The sequence below is a fragment of the Eretmochelys imbricata genome, chromosome 1 (assembly GCF_965152235.1).
Source record: "Eretmochelys imbricata isolate rEreImb1 chromosome 1, rEreImb1.hap1, whole genome shotgun sequence".
In the NCBI taxonomy this organism is placed as follows: domain Eukaryota; kingdom Metazoa; phylum Chordata; order Testudines; family Cheloniidae; genus Eretmochelys; species Eretmochelys imbricata.
Window position 1 is genome coordinate 109,690,090 of NC_135572.1, and position 11,614 is coordinate 109,701,703.

Consider the following 11,614-nt stretch of genomic DNA (forward strand, 5'->3'; position numbering starts at 1 on the left):
AGAGCTTGGCTTGGTTAGCCTAACCAAAAGAAAGCTGAGGGGAGATATGATTGCTCTCTCGAAATACATCAGAGGGATAAATACCAGGGAGAGAGAGGAATGACTTAAGTTAAGCACCAATGTAGACAGAAAAACAAATGGATATAAACTGGCCATCAACAAGTTTTAGGCTTGAAATTAGATGAAGATTTCATTCTCTGACGGTTAGAAGTTCTGGAACAGCCTTCCAAGGAGAGCAGTGGGGGCAAAAAACCTAACAGGCTTCAAGACTCAGCTTGAAAAGGTTATGGAAGGGATGGTATGATGGGACAGGATACAATGGCATGTGGCCCATTAGCAACTGCCAGTAGCAAGGCTCCCCAGTCTCTGGAGACAGGGCACTAGATGGGGAGGGCTCTGAGTTACTACAGAAAATTCTTTCCCAGGTGACTAGCTGCTGGATCTTGCCCACATACTCAGGGTCTAACAGGTCACCATATTTGGAGTCGGGAAGGAATTTCTCCACTAGTCAGATTGGCAGAAACCCTGGGGATTTTCCCCTTCCTCCACAGCATGGGACCTGGGTCACATGAAGTGTAAATTGTGGTTTCTCTGTTACGTGATGTCTTTAAACCATGATTTGAGGACTTCAGTAACTCAGCCAGAGGTTAGGGGTCTATTACAGGAGTGGGTGGATGAGGTTCTGTGGCCTGCAATGTGCAGGAGGTCAGACTAGATGATCATGATGGTCCCTTCTGACCTTAAAGTCTATGGGAGTGCTGAATTAGGTCCATGACCTCTCAGGCTGAACCTGCCAAAGAGATTAGTGAGTACAGCAAGAGAAGGTAAGAACTGGTGTATTTTTCAGTAAAACTTCCTTTGACTGTTGGAATTTTTCAAACTAGAGTTTCAGCGTTTCTAGCCAACAGCTTTTAAAGATTCATGTAAAACAAGGTACCTGTACTCGGTAGGCTGCGATGATGCTATATACAAGACTGATAGTGTCACATTTTAGAGGTTTGACTCAATGTTCTGTTATCATTAGTTGTCTGTCATGAAAATTCAGCTCTTTCCTGGAAACAGATATTTTGATTAGTTCTGTGCCAAAGTATGCTTTAGTAACAATGCAGGATGTGCAGGTTTGCCTGATCAACATGAAACATATTTTAAGGGACTCAGGAGATCAGTGATAAACTTGACATGGCAGCAGTATGTACTTTTCACATCTGTGTTACTCTTGCGGTCAGAGTGATCAGTCAATTTACTTTCTCGTCCCTCTTGTTTCATAACCCAAAACTTCCTTAGGTTGGTTGTTGGGTGTTTTTTTTTTTTAAACTACATATTAGGATAGTCCAGCGTTTCTCACATGCGACCACAAGGGGCTCTTCTTGTGGCCACAGCACCCTGGGTGGTGATGGGGGGAAAGTGGGACAAAGCAGCCACCCCTCCCCAAAACCACCAGCAGGGGCTGGTCCTTGCCTCCTGCTGGAGCCACAAACACTGTAGGACCAGGCAACCTTCCTGGGGGCAGTGGGGCTCAGGCTTTGACCCTGGGTGGCAGGCTTTGGCCATGTGGCAGCAGACTCCATCCCCCAGCCGCAGGGCTCCAGGCTCACTCCCACATCGTCCCTGGTCCTCCCTGCCTCCCTCCCCACCTAGGGCTTACTCATCCCCGGCAAGCTGGGGGACAAATTAAGTCTCCTGTGAAAAGTGATATTAACAAATACACAAATATCACTTTTCACAGTAGCAGATTTACTACCTAGCACATCTAAAAAAAAAAAAAACCAACCAAAAAAAGCAAAACATGCAAAGCGCCTTATTTGTGTTTCTAGTCTGTTTAGGTCTAATAGTGAATAGAGACAACTGTACATTACTTTTATTATTGAGTCTGCAAAAAAAAAAACCCTACATAAATAAATGACAATGATTTGGACATGGATATTTGCATATTTGTTTATTTTTCCTAAAGTTAATTAAGTATTTTAGCAAAAATTGTCAGAGTGACCACCAGCAAGAGTTGGTGGCTGCACTCTGAGGCCACCAAAAAATTTGTTTTGAGAACCTCTGGGATAGTCTACAGATTCTATAGGTACATGCAGTATATTATTTGTACTCAAATATTAACATGGAGGTGTAAGTGTGAAATTCCACAGTTTTGCCATGAGCAGTGATACTGCCAAGAGGATCCCTTCACCTTTTCCCACTATTCCCTCTATTTTCTTTTTTTTCCTGGTATTTGTTTTATCATATAGTTATTAAATTTGACTCCCATCTCAAACTCATAGACTGTAGTGATATGCAGTGTGTATATTGCTTTAAACATTAAAAATACTTGCTGTCACCACACAATACTGCTCATTTAAAAATACTATTATAAAAACAATGGCAAGATTTTATGGTGTTTGACATTTGTATGCCAGGGTTTAACAAAGCTACAGAATTCAAAGTTAGCTAAAGACGATTTCAGATAAACAATTCCCATGAATTCTACTGGTCTATGAAAGGGAGCTTTTCCAGAGTCCTTCTAGCACAGGTGTGAGCAAGCTTTTTGGCCAGAGGGCCACATCAGGGTGCAAAACTGTATGGAGGGCCAGGTAGGGAAGGCTGTGCCTCCCCAAACAGCCTGGCCCTCACCCCCTAACCGCCCCCTCCCCCTGACTGCCCCCCTCAGAACCTCCGACCCATCCAACCCCCCCTGCTCCTTGTCCCCTGACTGCCCCCTCCCGGGACTCCCCCCCGACCCTAACCGCCCCCCCGGGACCCCGCCCCGTATCCAACCCCCCCTGCTCCCTGTCCCCCCCGACCCCTATCCACACCCCTGCCCCCTGACAGACCCCCCAGGACTCCCACGCCTATCCAACCCCACCCCGTTCCCCATCCCCTGACCACGCCCCCCCTAGAACCCCTGACCCATCCAACTCCCCCGCTCCCTGTCCCCTGACTGCCCCCCAGAACCCCCTGCCCCTTATCCAACCCCTCCACTCCCCACCCCCTTACCATGCTGCTCAGAGCAGCAGGTGCTCACAGCCCTGCCAGAGCCAGCCCCGCCGCCCGGGAAGAGCAGTGGGCCAGAGCGCTGGCAGCACAGCACGCTGAGGCTGCGGGAGAGGGGGGACAGTGGAGGAGGTGCCGGGGGCTAGACTCCCCGGCCTGGAGCTCAAGGGCCAGGCAGGACAGTCCCGCGGGCTGGATGTGGCCAGCAGGCCATAGTTTGCTCTCCTCTGTTCTAGCACCTCAGTGCTGCTGGACACACAAATAGCTACAGCTGCTAAAAACATCAATCTGTGGCTGGCTAGGAGACCTATGCCATCCTAATGTGACTCTGTCTCGGCCACAGTGGTTCAAGTTTGTGTGACCTCTAGACAGGATTGCTGTCACTCACTATCCTTAGTGATGATAATTCCAACCTTAAAGCTTCAGTTGATCCAGGAAGCAACAGCCCATCTACTTGGCAACACTGGAAAATGTCTACGCTGCACACTAGGTTGTGGGACCCGGGCCTGTGGACTTGGTGCTTCCAAGACAGTGCTTGAGCGTCCACTCTGCAATGTAAGCCTGGGTATACAACTGCTGGACCAGGGTCTCTCAGCTGTGCTAATGTATCCATACCACACCACACAGACCTTCTGCAGCTTGGCCTGCATCCACGTTGCAAAATGACAAGGCTTGGACCTGAGTCACAGTGGAACTTGGGTTCTGACCCACATCCATACTAGGGTCCTGAGGGCTTGCTGACCCAACTCAGACTGATCCAACGGTAGATGGAAGAGGGACTTGAGCTCAAAGCTGAGTCAGAGTCTGGGTTTAGTGTGCAGTGTAGACATACCCAAAGACAAGACAACCAAGCAAGTGCTCTGCTCAGTGCATGCTCCAGAAACCAGATTCCATTTAAAACAAAAAAAACAAAAACGTATGGCATGTCTACACTACAAACTTAAGTCGACCTATGTTAGATCGACTTCAGCCACCACAGTTATTAATTCAGTGGTTGTATGTCCATACTACGCTCCTTTTGTCAGTGGTGTGCGTCCACACAAGGAGCACTTCCACTGACTGAAGAGGGGCAGTGTAGCAGGCTGAGAGCCAGGGCTCTCAGCTTCGCACATCTCCCTGCCAGGAGAGGAGGGGCAACCGCCTGGGCTTCTCGGGGAGCCCAAGCATCAGCCCATCTGGGAGTGAAGAGCCCGGGGCAGCACGGCTCCCAGAGGTAAGCACAGGCAGCAGCCTGACTGGAATCAGAGAGCTGGGATGACGGGCACCCAAGCTCTAGCTGGAGCCAACCGCGAGCCAGAGGTTTCTTATCAATTTCACAGCTCCAGCATGGAGCTGTGAAATTGACAAGAACGACAGCCGCCAGTCGATGTAAGTAACGCAGTGTCTACACGGACACTGTGTCGCCCTAACTACACCGACATAAGCCCTACGCCTCTCAAGGGGGTGGAATAGGGCACTTACATCAGTGGGAGCAAGGCTGTAGTGTGTACCCTGACATAATTAGGTCGATGTAAGCTGCTTTACGTCAATCTAGCTGGGTAGCGTAGACCAAGCCTGAGTACTAATTTCTGAGGCCTTCCTAGGAATGTCATCCAACATCTATTTCTGCTTTGTCTTTTTCCAGATATGTGCATATTTGCAAATATATTTACTGCTAGTTGATTTCTGACTCCTAAAATAAGATATATGAGTTCAGCGTGCAACAAGCAACTTCTTAGATCAGGTAAGTAATGGAATAGACTGCCAAAGGGAGTTTTAAACACATCTTCACGACACAGATTTAAAGCTCATTCAACATTCACCTGGTAGAGGTAAAATCAGTGATGCTATACAGGAAGCTAACTCACTATAAATAGGGGAGGACTTGTGGCACCTTAGAGACTAACAAACGTATGAGAGCATAAGCTTTCGTGGATTACAGCCCACTTCATCGGATGCACAGAATGGAACATATAGATATATCTACGTTAGAGCAACTTCAGCCACCACAGTAGCCCACGAAAGCTTATGCTCAAATAAATTGGTTAGTCTCTAAGGTGCCACAAGTCCTCCTGTTCTTTTTGCGGACACAGACTAACACGGCTGCTCCTCTGAAACCTGTCACTATAAATGTGTTTCAACTTTTTCCTAGAATCATATCAGCTGGAGACTTCAGTCCAGGGGCTTGCTTATGCAGCAACTGAGATGGAACCTACTAGTGGACTAACCCAATTCCATTTGTAGGCCAGCAGGAATTGCAAGTGTTGCAAAGGTGAAAAACAGTCCATGAGCAGAAAAAGAAGGAATTGCCTTGAGTCGCTCAAGAGTTGCCTTTCCTACTGTATACATATTTAAAGGGGTGGTATTGGGGCTTTAACCAAGCTCCCAAAAAAAAGTTCTTCCCATTCCTCAATTAACAAAACTAGTGGATACAATGTGGGACTAAAACTAGGTGTGGAGATTATGAAAATCTAGAAAAGACAAGGGTGGGAGGGAGTGATAGAAGTGTAGGGCTAGATGGGATCTTTATTTAAAAACAAAATTCCTCTCAAGGACAGGGATGCAGAAGAAAACTGAGAAAAATAAGTGGAGACTGTCTTACTGAAGCTATAACTAGTATTTCTTCTGTTGAAACAAATTCCATCTATCAATTACCTACATTTACATGGGTCTGTCACAGCAGAGACAATCAGCTACCCCCAACACCACATACTCCTCACTACCACATTAAGAAAAGCAGTTCAGTAACTGGCTCTTAAGTTTCATAAGGTGTTTTGGGTTTTTGTTTTTTTGTTTGTTTTTTTTTGGGGGGGGGGGGAGGGAAGGGAAGAAAGGAAAGGAGCGGGAGAAGAGTAAACTCCAAAAAGGAGAGATAAGGAGCTTCAAATACATGAAGCTATTGGTATGGAATCATCTTTATTTAACTGCATTTTGCTACGTAAAATTAGAAACACAAATGTAGAAAAAACAAATAAATCAGACAATGTTTGATCACTTATCCAAATAAATATTTTTCCTTAAGAAATTTCAGTAGTTTCTTCTCCACACACAGTTCAGCAAAAGCCACTTTATAGGACTTGATGAAATAATTAAGTCTGTGTCAGCTGGACAGTATATTTATTGCACTGGTATTGATGAAACATGCGGAAAGTCACTAGACTTTCCTGTTAATGCCTAAGCGTCACCAAATGGAAACTAGGGCATTACATGCTATGTAGTTCTCCATTTCTGGCAAAGTTTTGCAAGCATGAACCGTACTAGAGGTTTTCATTTTTTTTTTCCTCCTTGGACACTATTCAATTAAATATAAAACCTTGGTCTTGCTTCAGTGATGATGTTGTCAGAAGTTCTTGAATCCTGCACAAGTTGTTCTAAAGAATGATTCAATATTAAACATACAAGAGTGTTCACTGAACTTGAGAGTCATTTTTCAAACCAGATCTCTCCACTACTATCCATAGGGTGCATATATCTGATCCTGGAGCATGCTACAGAACATAAAAATTTGCCCCAGCTTCTAACTAGCTAGGAGTATTTTAATGTCTTTGTAATTCCTACCGTGGATGGGTAAGTGTCTGGCACTGGCATTTCAGGAAAAGTGTTCTGACCACTACTACAGCTAGACAAAAGTGAGGAGATTCGCCACCCCCCCTAATTTTCATCTAAATTTTGTAAAGAGTGCCCCAAATATCAGTGACAAGCACCTTACAAATGCATATAAGTCAATCATAAATACATCTCATTTTAGACTTACTACTTATTTTAAGTTTTTATATGACTTGAGTGTGCAAATGGGCTAGGCATCAGACATATAGGGGAAAAAACATTCCTGTTCCAAAACTGGGGGGAAGCTACCCTACTGAACATGGCAACAGAATGAACACATCAGGGCCTCTCCCCACTGTCGTGCCCCCGTTTGGAGTCCTGGAACTTAGCGGAGAAGAATTAACTCAAACTCCTGTGCCGCCTGATCCTCTTCTGACAACAAAAATTACTGCATGACCGGGGTGGGGACCGAAGCCTGAGCCTGCCAGAGCCCTGCTGCCCCAGATGGGGGAGGCGGGGCAAAGCCAAATCCAAGACCCGCTGCCCTGGGGGGCCTGTAACTGGAGCCCCTCTGCCCAGAGCTGAAGCCCTTGGACTTCGGCCCCAGCTGGTGGGGTTCAGGCTTAGGCCCCGCAAATCTAACACCAGCCCCGGTGACCTCATTCAAATGGGGTTGCGCCCCACCTCGGGGCCCCCACTCACACAGTTTGAGAAGCGCTGTACTAGACTATGTTACAGGCATTCCCCTCCCTCCCTCCGCCCCTTTGAAGTGTTTTTTAAAGTTACAACAACGTAACACGTACAACAGCCACTCGTGCCACGAAGACATCGACCCCCCCCTTTTTTTTTCTTAAAGCCATGAGAAAGTTCCCCCATCTGAGACATGAGACTACATCATGTGGCGGCCGCTTGAAAACCTGGGCCAAGCTCAGCCGCGGGGGAGCAGTCGGTTAGCCGGCAAACGCTGCCCACAGGCTTTCATGCAGCTGCTCTCCCTCCCATCGCACCAAAGGGCGCTCTGCAGAAACACAACCCACCCACACCCCATCTCCACCACACGCCGGATTTCTGTCCCTGAACCCAGCCTCGGGAGCCGAGCCGAGCCAGCTCCGGGCTACACATCCTCTCCAGCCGCTCGTCCATGGGGTGGCGGGGGGGGGGCGGCGGGAGACACCTCACTTTTCCGTCTGGTTGACGCCACAGCACTGCAACAGCCCGGAGCGGCCAGGGTGCCGGGGCTCCAGGAATCCCCCGCGCGGCGCAGCTCGGCTCAGGACACCCCGGCAGCCTCTGCCCCAGGCGCGTGGCCCGCAGAAAGGGGGTGGGACGGAGGGGGGGGGGGTTACCTGCAGTGTCCCAGATGGAGATGTTGTAGGGCCCCCACTGTTTGAGGTAGAAGGCGCCCCCGACCGTGCTGGTCGTGTCCTCGAAGCGCCTCTCCATGTAGCGGTGCAGCAGGGAGGTCTTGCCCACGTTCATGTCCCCCAGCAGCACCACCTTCCCGTCGGGCTTCATCCTGCGGGGAGCCTCCGCCGCAAACCCCGCTCGGAGCTCAGCGGCCTCGGCTCTGCGCCCGCATCCCGGGCCGCCCCCTGCCCCCGCTCCGAGCTACTGCGGGCAGCCAGCCGCCCGGCCCATGCCTGCCCGGCCGAGCGGAGCCGCGAGCGAGGGGGCGGGCTCGCCCACAGTGGAGAGGCTCCCGCCTGGCCCCGTCCCCCGCGGCAGGCTCCGGGCCGGACGGAAGAGGAAGCCAGGAGGAGCCGGAGCAGGGATCCAGCCCAGCCGGCCACGTGGGGCTGCCCGCAGCCCAGAGTCAGCCCCTCCTTCTGGCCGGCAGGACTAGTTCTGCTGCCGCCGAGGCCCCTCAGCTACCCCGCCACGGTGGCTGCCTCTGAGGCGGAACCTAAGCAGGGAGCACTACCCAGCGGCCATCCGCGGGGTCCCGCTCAGGCTCCAGCCCCCTGCTCTTCCCGTCTCGCTCGATCTCCGTCTCTCGCTCATCACCATGGCTTGGGATGTTCCCAAGACCCACGAAGAAGCTGGCAATTCTGTGCTCAGGCCAGAGTCTGGACGATGGGCAGTAAATAAGGCCCCGTATTGAATAATGAGCATAAAAAGAAATATCGATTAACTACTCAGTAAAAAGAAAAGGAGGACTTGTGGCACCTTAGAGACTAACCAATTTATCTGAGCATAAGCTTTGGTGAGCTACAGCCCACTTCATCGCTCATGAAAGCTTATGCTCAAATAAATTTGTTAGTCTCTAAGGTGCCACAAGTACTCCTTTTCTTTTTGCGGATACAGACTAACACCGCTGCTACTCTGAAACCTAACTACTCAGTAAGCACCACTGGCTATCCTGTGTGCTGCGCTGAGGCTGGGAGTAGAAACAATAGTATGGGGGCATTTAATTAAATAAGATCTGTCCCTGAGGTTTTCAGAGGCTTTACACACATTAAGTCATTAAAGAATAAAGGCTAAAATTAGAAATGGAGGGGTGGGCGGGCTTAACCTACTTCAGAGCTTTTCTTGTGCTCACACAACTGAGGAACTTTTTCCTTTGCCACCAGCCTCTAGGTAGCAAATTGGAAATCAGGCTAACACTATCCAAACTCCTCCTCCTTTTGTTCCTCTGCAGTGTGGAAACTAAAGAGAAGAGAGTTAGCTTGAATTAGGAATTTCCAGGTGGAGTTGTGGGTATCAGTTTAGGAGGAGCCTTCCACCTTATTTAAGTGACAGATTTTTGTATTCCTCTTAGATGGGCCTCCAAGTAGCAAATTTTAAATTTTCAGAGCCATTTAGCCAGATCGCAGCTGGTGTAAATTAGCCTAGCACCATTTAAATTAGTGGAGTTAAATTACACTAATTTACCTGAGGCTCTGGCTCATCATCTTTGATTATCTCTCTTGCAGTCCTAAGGTTAAGCAATTTCAAAAGCACATTTCAAAAGATCATCAATATTTTCTTGAAACTTAGGGTATGTTCAGGTTTTTTTAAATCATCGGGGGAAAGCAACAATGTTTTTAAAAGGTAACTTGCTAGTTGCTAATTTCTTTCTCTCCCTAGCACAAGTGAAAACAGCAACCTCTTTAATAACAAGGGATCCCATGTACACAGTCACATGTTTCTTGTTGAAATTGCTAGCATTCTTCTAGCTAGAAGATTAGATTTCATGTTTACAGAAAGTTTTGATTTTTCACTTACCTTCCCTATTAAAAAGGAAATAGTTCCATGGCTGGTGGTTTTTTTGTTTATTTGTTTGTTATCACTAACAAGGAACTTTGCTTATGCTACCCCCAGACTCTTGGTCTTGCAAAGTTTCCCCCCAGAGATACACAATTTAACTTAGGTATTAGCTACATCCCTAATACTGAAGATCTGAAGACATTTGTCCCCGGGACATACCAATACCCAAGGAAGAGGGAAAGTGGGCTAAAGAACTTTAAAAACTTATTCAGGAGGTCCTTAATGTGGAATGTGACTCAAGGCTATGTGTGAAATATGCAGTGGATTTTTGTTTTCATTTTGATTAATATTGGGGGTTGGGGTTGCTATGAAGAAAATAACCTTCCCGACTGGTTCCCATTTCCTGCCCAGATTCTATCAGCTTGTCTTTGGAAAGGGTAATTCACTGAATCATGTGCTTTTTCCAAGCAGCATAATGTGGTTGCTTTTTGTCTGGTAGCTCCAAGGTGAAAGTGTGGGAAGAATGGAATCAGAGATTTTTTTTAAATCAACTTACAAGGAAAGTGTGCAAGGCAGCATGCTATTAATGTTGTATTAGTGATGGATTAACACAGGAATCTGCCAGCTAGTCAGAATACACAATGGCAAACTAATGAGTTGTTTGGAAAGCTAGCCTGTGTTCTTCTTATATCTGAAATAATGAAATAAGCAAGGATTCACGCTGAGACAGGAACTTTTATACTGTGTTAGGATTCTATGGCTTCATTCTGCATGGTCTGGATTCTTTCAGAAAGACATAGGGTCTGTCTACACAAGGAAATGACCCACAGCTGCCTGGTTGTCAGCAATAGGATTCCCCCTGAACATGGTTCAGCTGCTCGCGTGGACATGACAAAACTATTTCCAGTGTTAATACACAGAATCACCAGTCAGAACTGGTGGAACATGGTCTCAACTGTGCTTTCCATAACAGTGCTCAGAATGGTTTTGTCTCGTCTCCACTAGCAGTTGAACCATTTTCAACAACCCTGGAATTGCACACTGATTTACACAACTGAGGCCCTGCCATTCTCATGTTGCTTGCAGGAGGAGTGAACTGTTTGTGGGTCTTGTGACTTCTGGAAAATGCATTTGGATATAGAGCACCTTCCTCACAAACTTGCCCAAATATAAGGGAACAGTTGGCCCTTACTTAGTGGGGTTTTCTGGTTGGCCATTTCCCAGTAACAAAAGAAAGGGGAAGGACTGCTGAGAAATCAGGACCCTGAGACTGACAGTCCCCAGGAGCAATGGGGAGAGGCCAAAGCTCCAGGTCAGCCTGATTGATAGGGCAGGCGGCAGAGTAGATTTGATTTAAATCAAATTGATTTAAATCACTAGTCAGGAAGACTCAATTTAATCATGGGTTTCTACACAAAAGTGCATTCTTGGTGGTTGTTATAACCTTAATACATATTCTTCACAACTCAGAGATAGATGTAGGTTTCATTTTTAAGTGATTTATTTTGAAAACTTTTCAGATTAGTTTTACAGCTATATCAGAAAATGAATGATTGTTTGGTTATTTCATTTACCAAAGGTAATAGAAGCAGATATTTATGAAGTCATTGGGAGGTTAACGATCTCCAATTCAACAGGTTAATTATTAATATTTGGAGGATTTTCTTGCCATGCTGTATTAGGAGGGAGAATGTCACCAGACAGACATTTAAATTATTTTATTTAACTAAAACAACAATGTTATGTATTCTGGATTTTTTTTCTTCAACAGCAAACATATAATATTTTAACAAAACAAGCATATGAATTTTTGAATTTAGTTAAACATTAAAGTTTTTAAAATCAGGTTTGTTTTTGTTAAAATTATTTTTAACTAAAATAGTTAAAAGAAATATTTAAAAAACAAAACAAAAATTAAATCGACTAT

General features: G+C 46.6%; 1 protein-coding gene across 1 annotated transcript in view; it reads right to left on the minus strand.

Annotated features, from left to right (window-relative positions):
* Positions 1–8,016, minus strand: part of RAB20 (RAB20, member RAS oncogene family) — a 47,319-nt gene extending 39,303 nt beyond the window's left edge. The window contains exon 1 of the mRNA XM_077807067.1: positions 7,848–8,016. Within this exon, the coding sequence (XP_077663193.1) occupies positions 7,848–8,016 (169 nt within the window). The remainder of the gene's footprint in view (positions 1–7,847) is intronic.
* Positions 8,017–11,614: the final 3,598 nt, after the last annotated feature.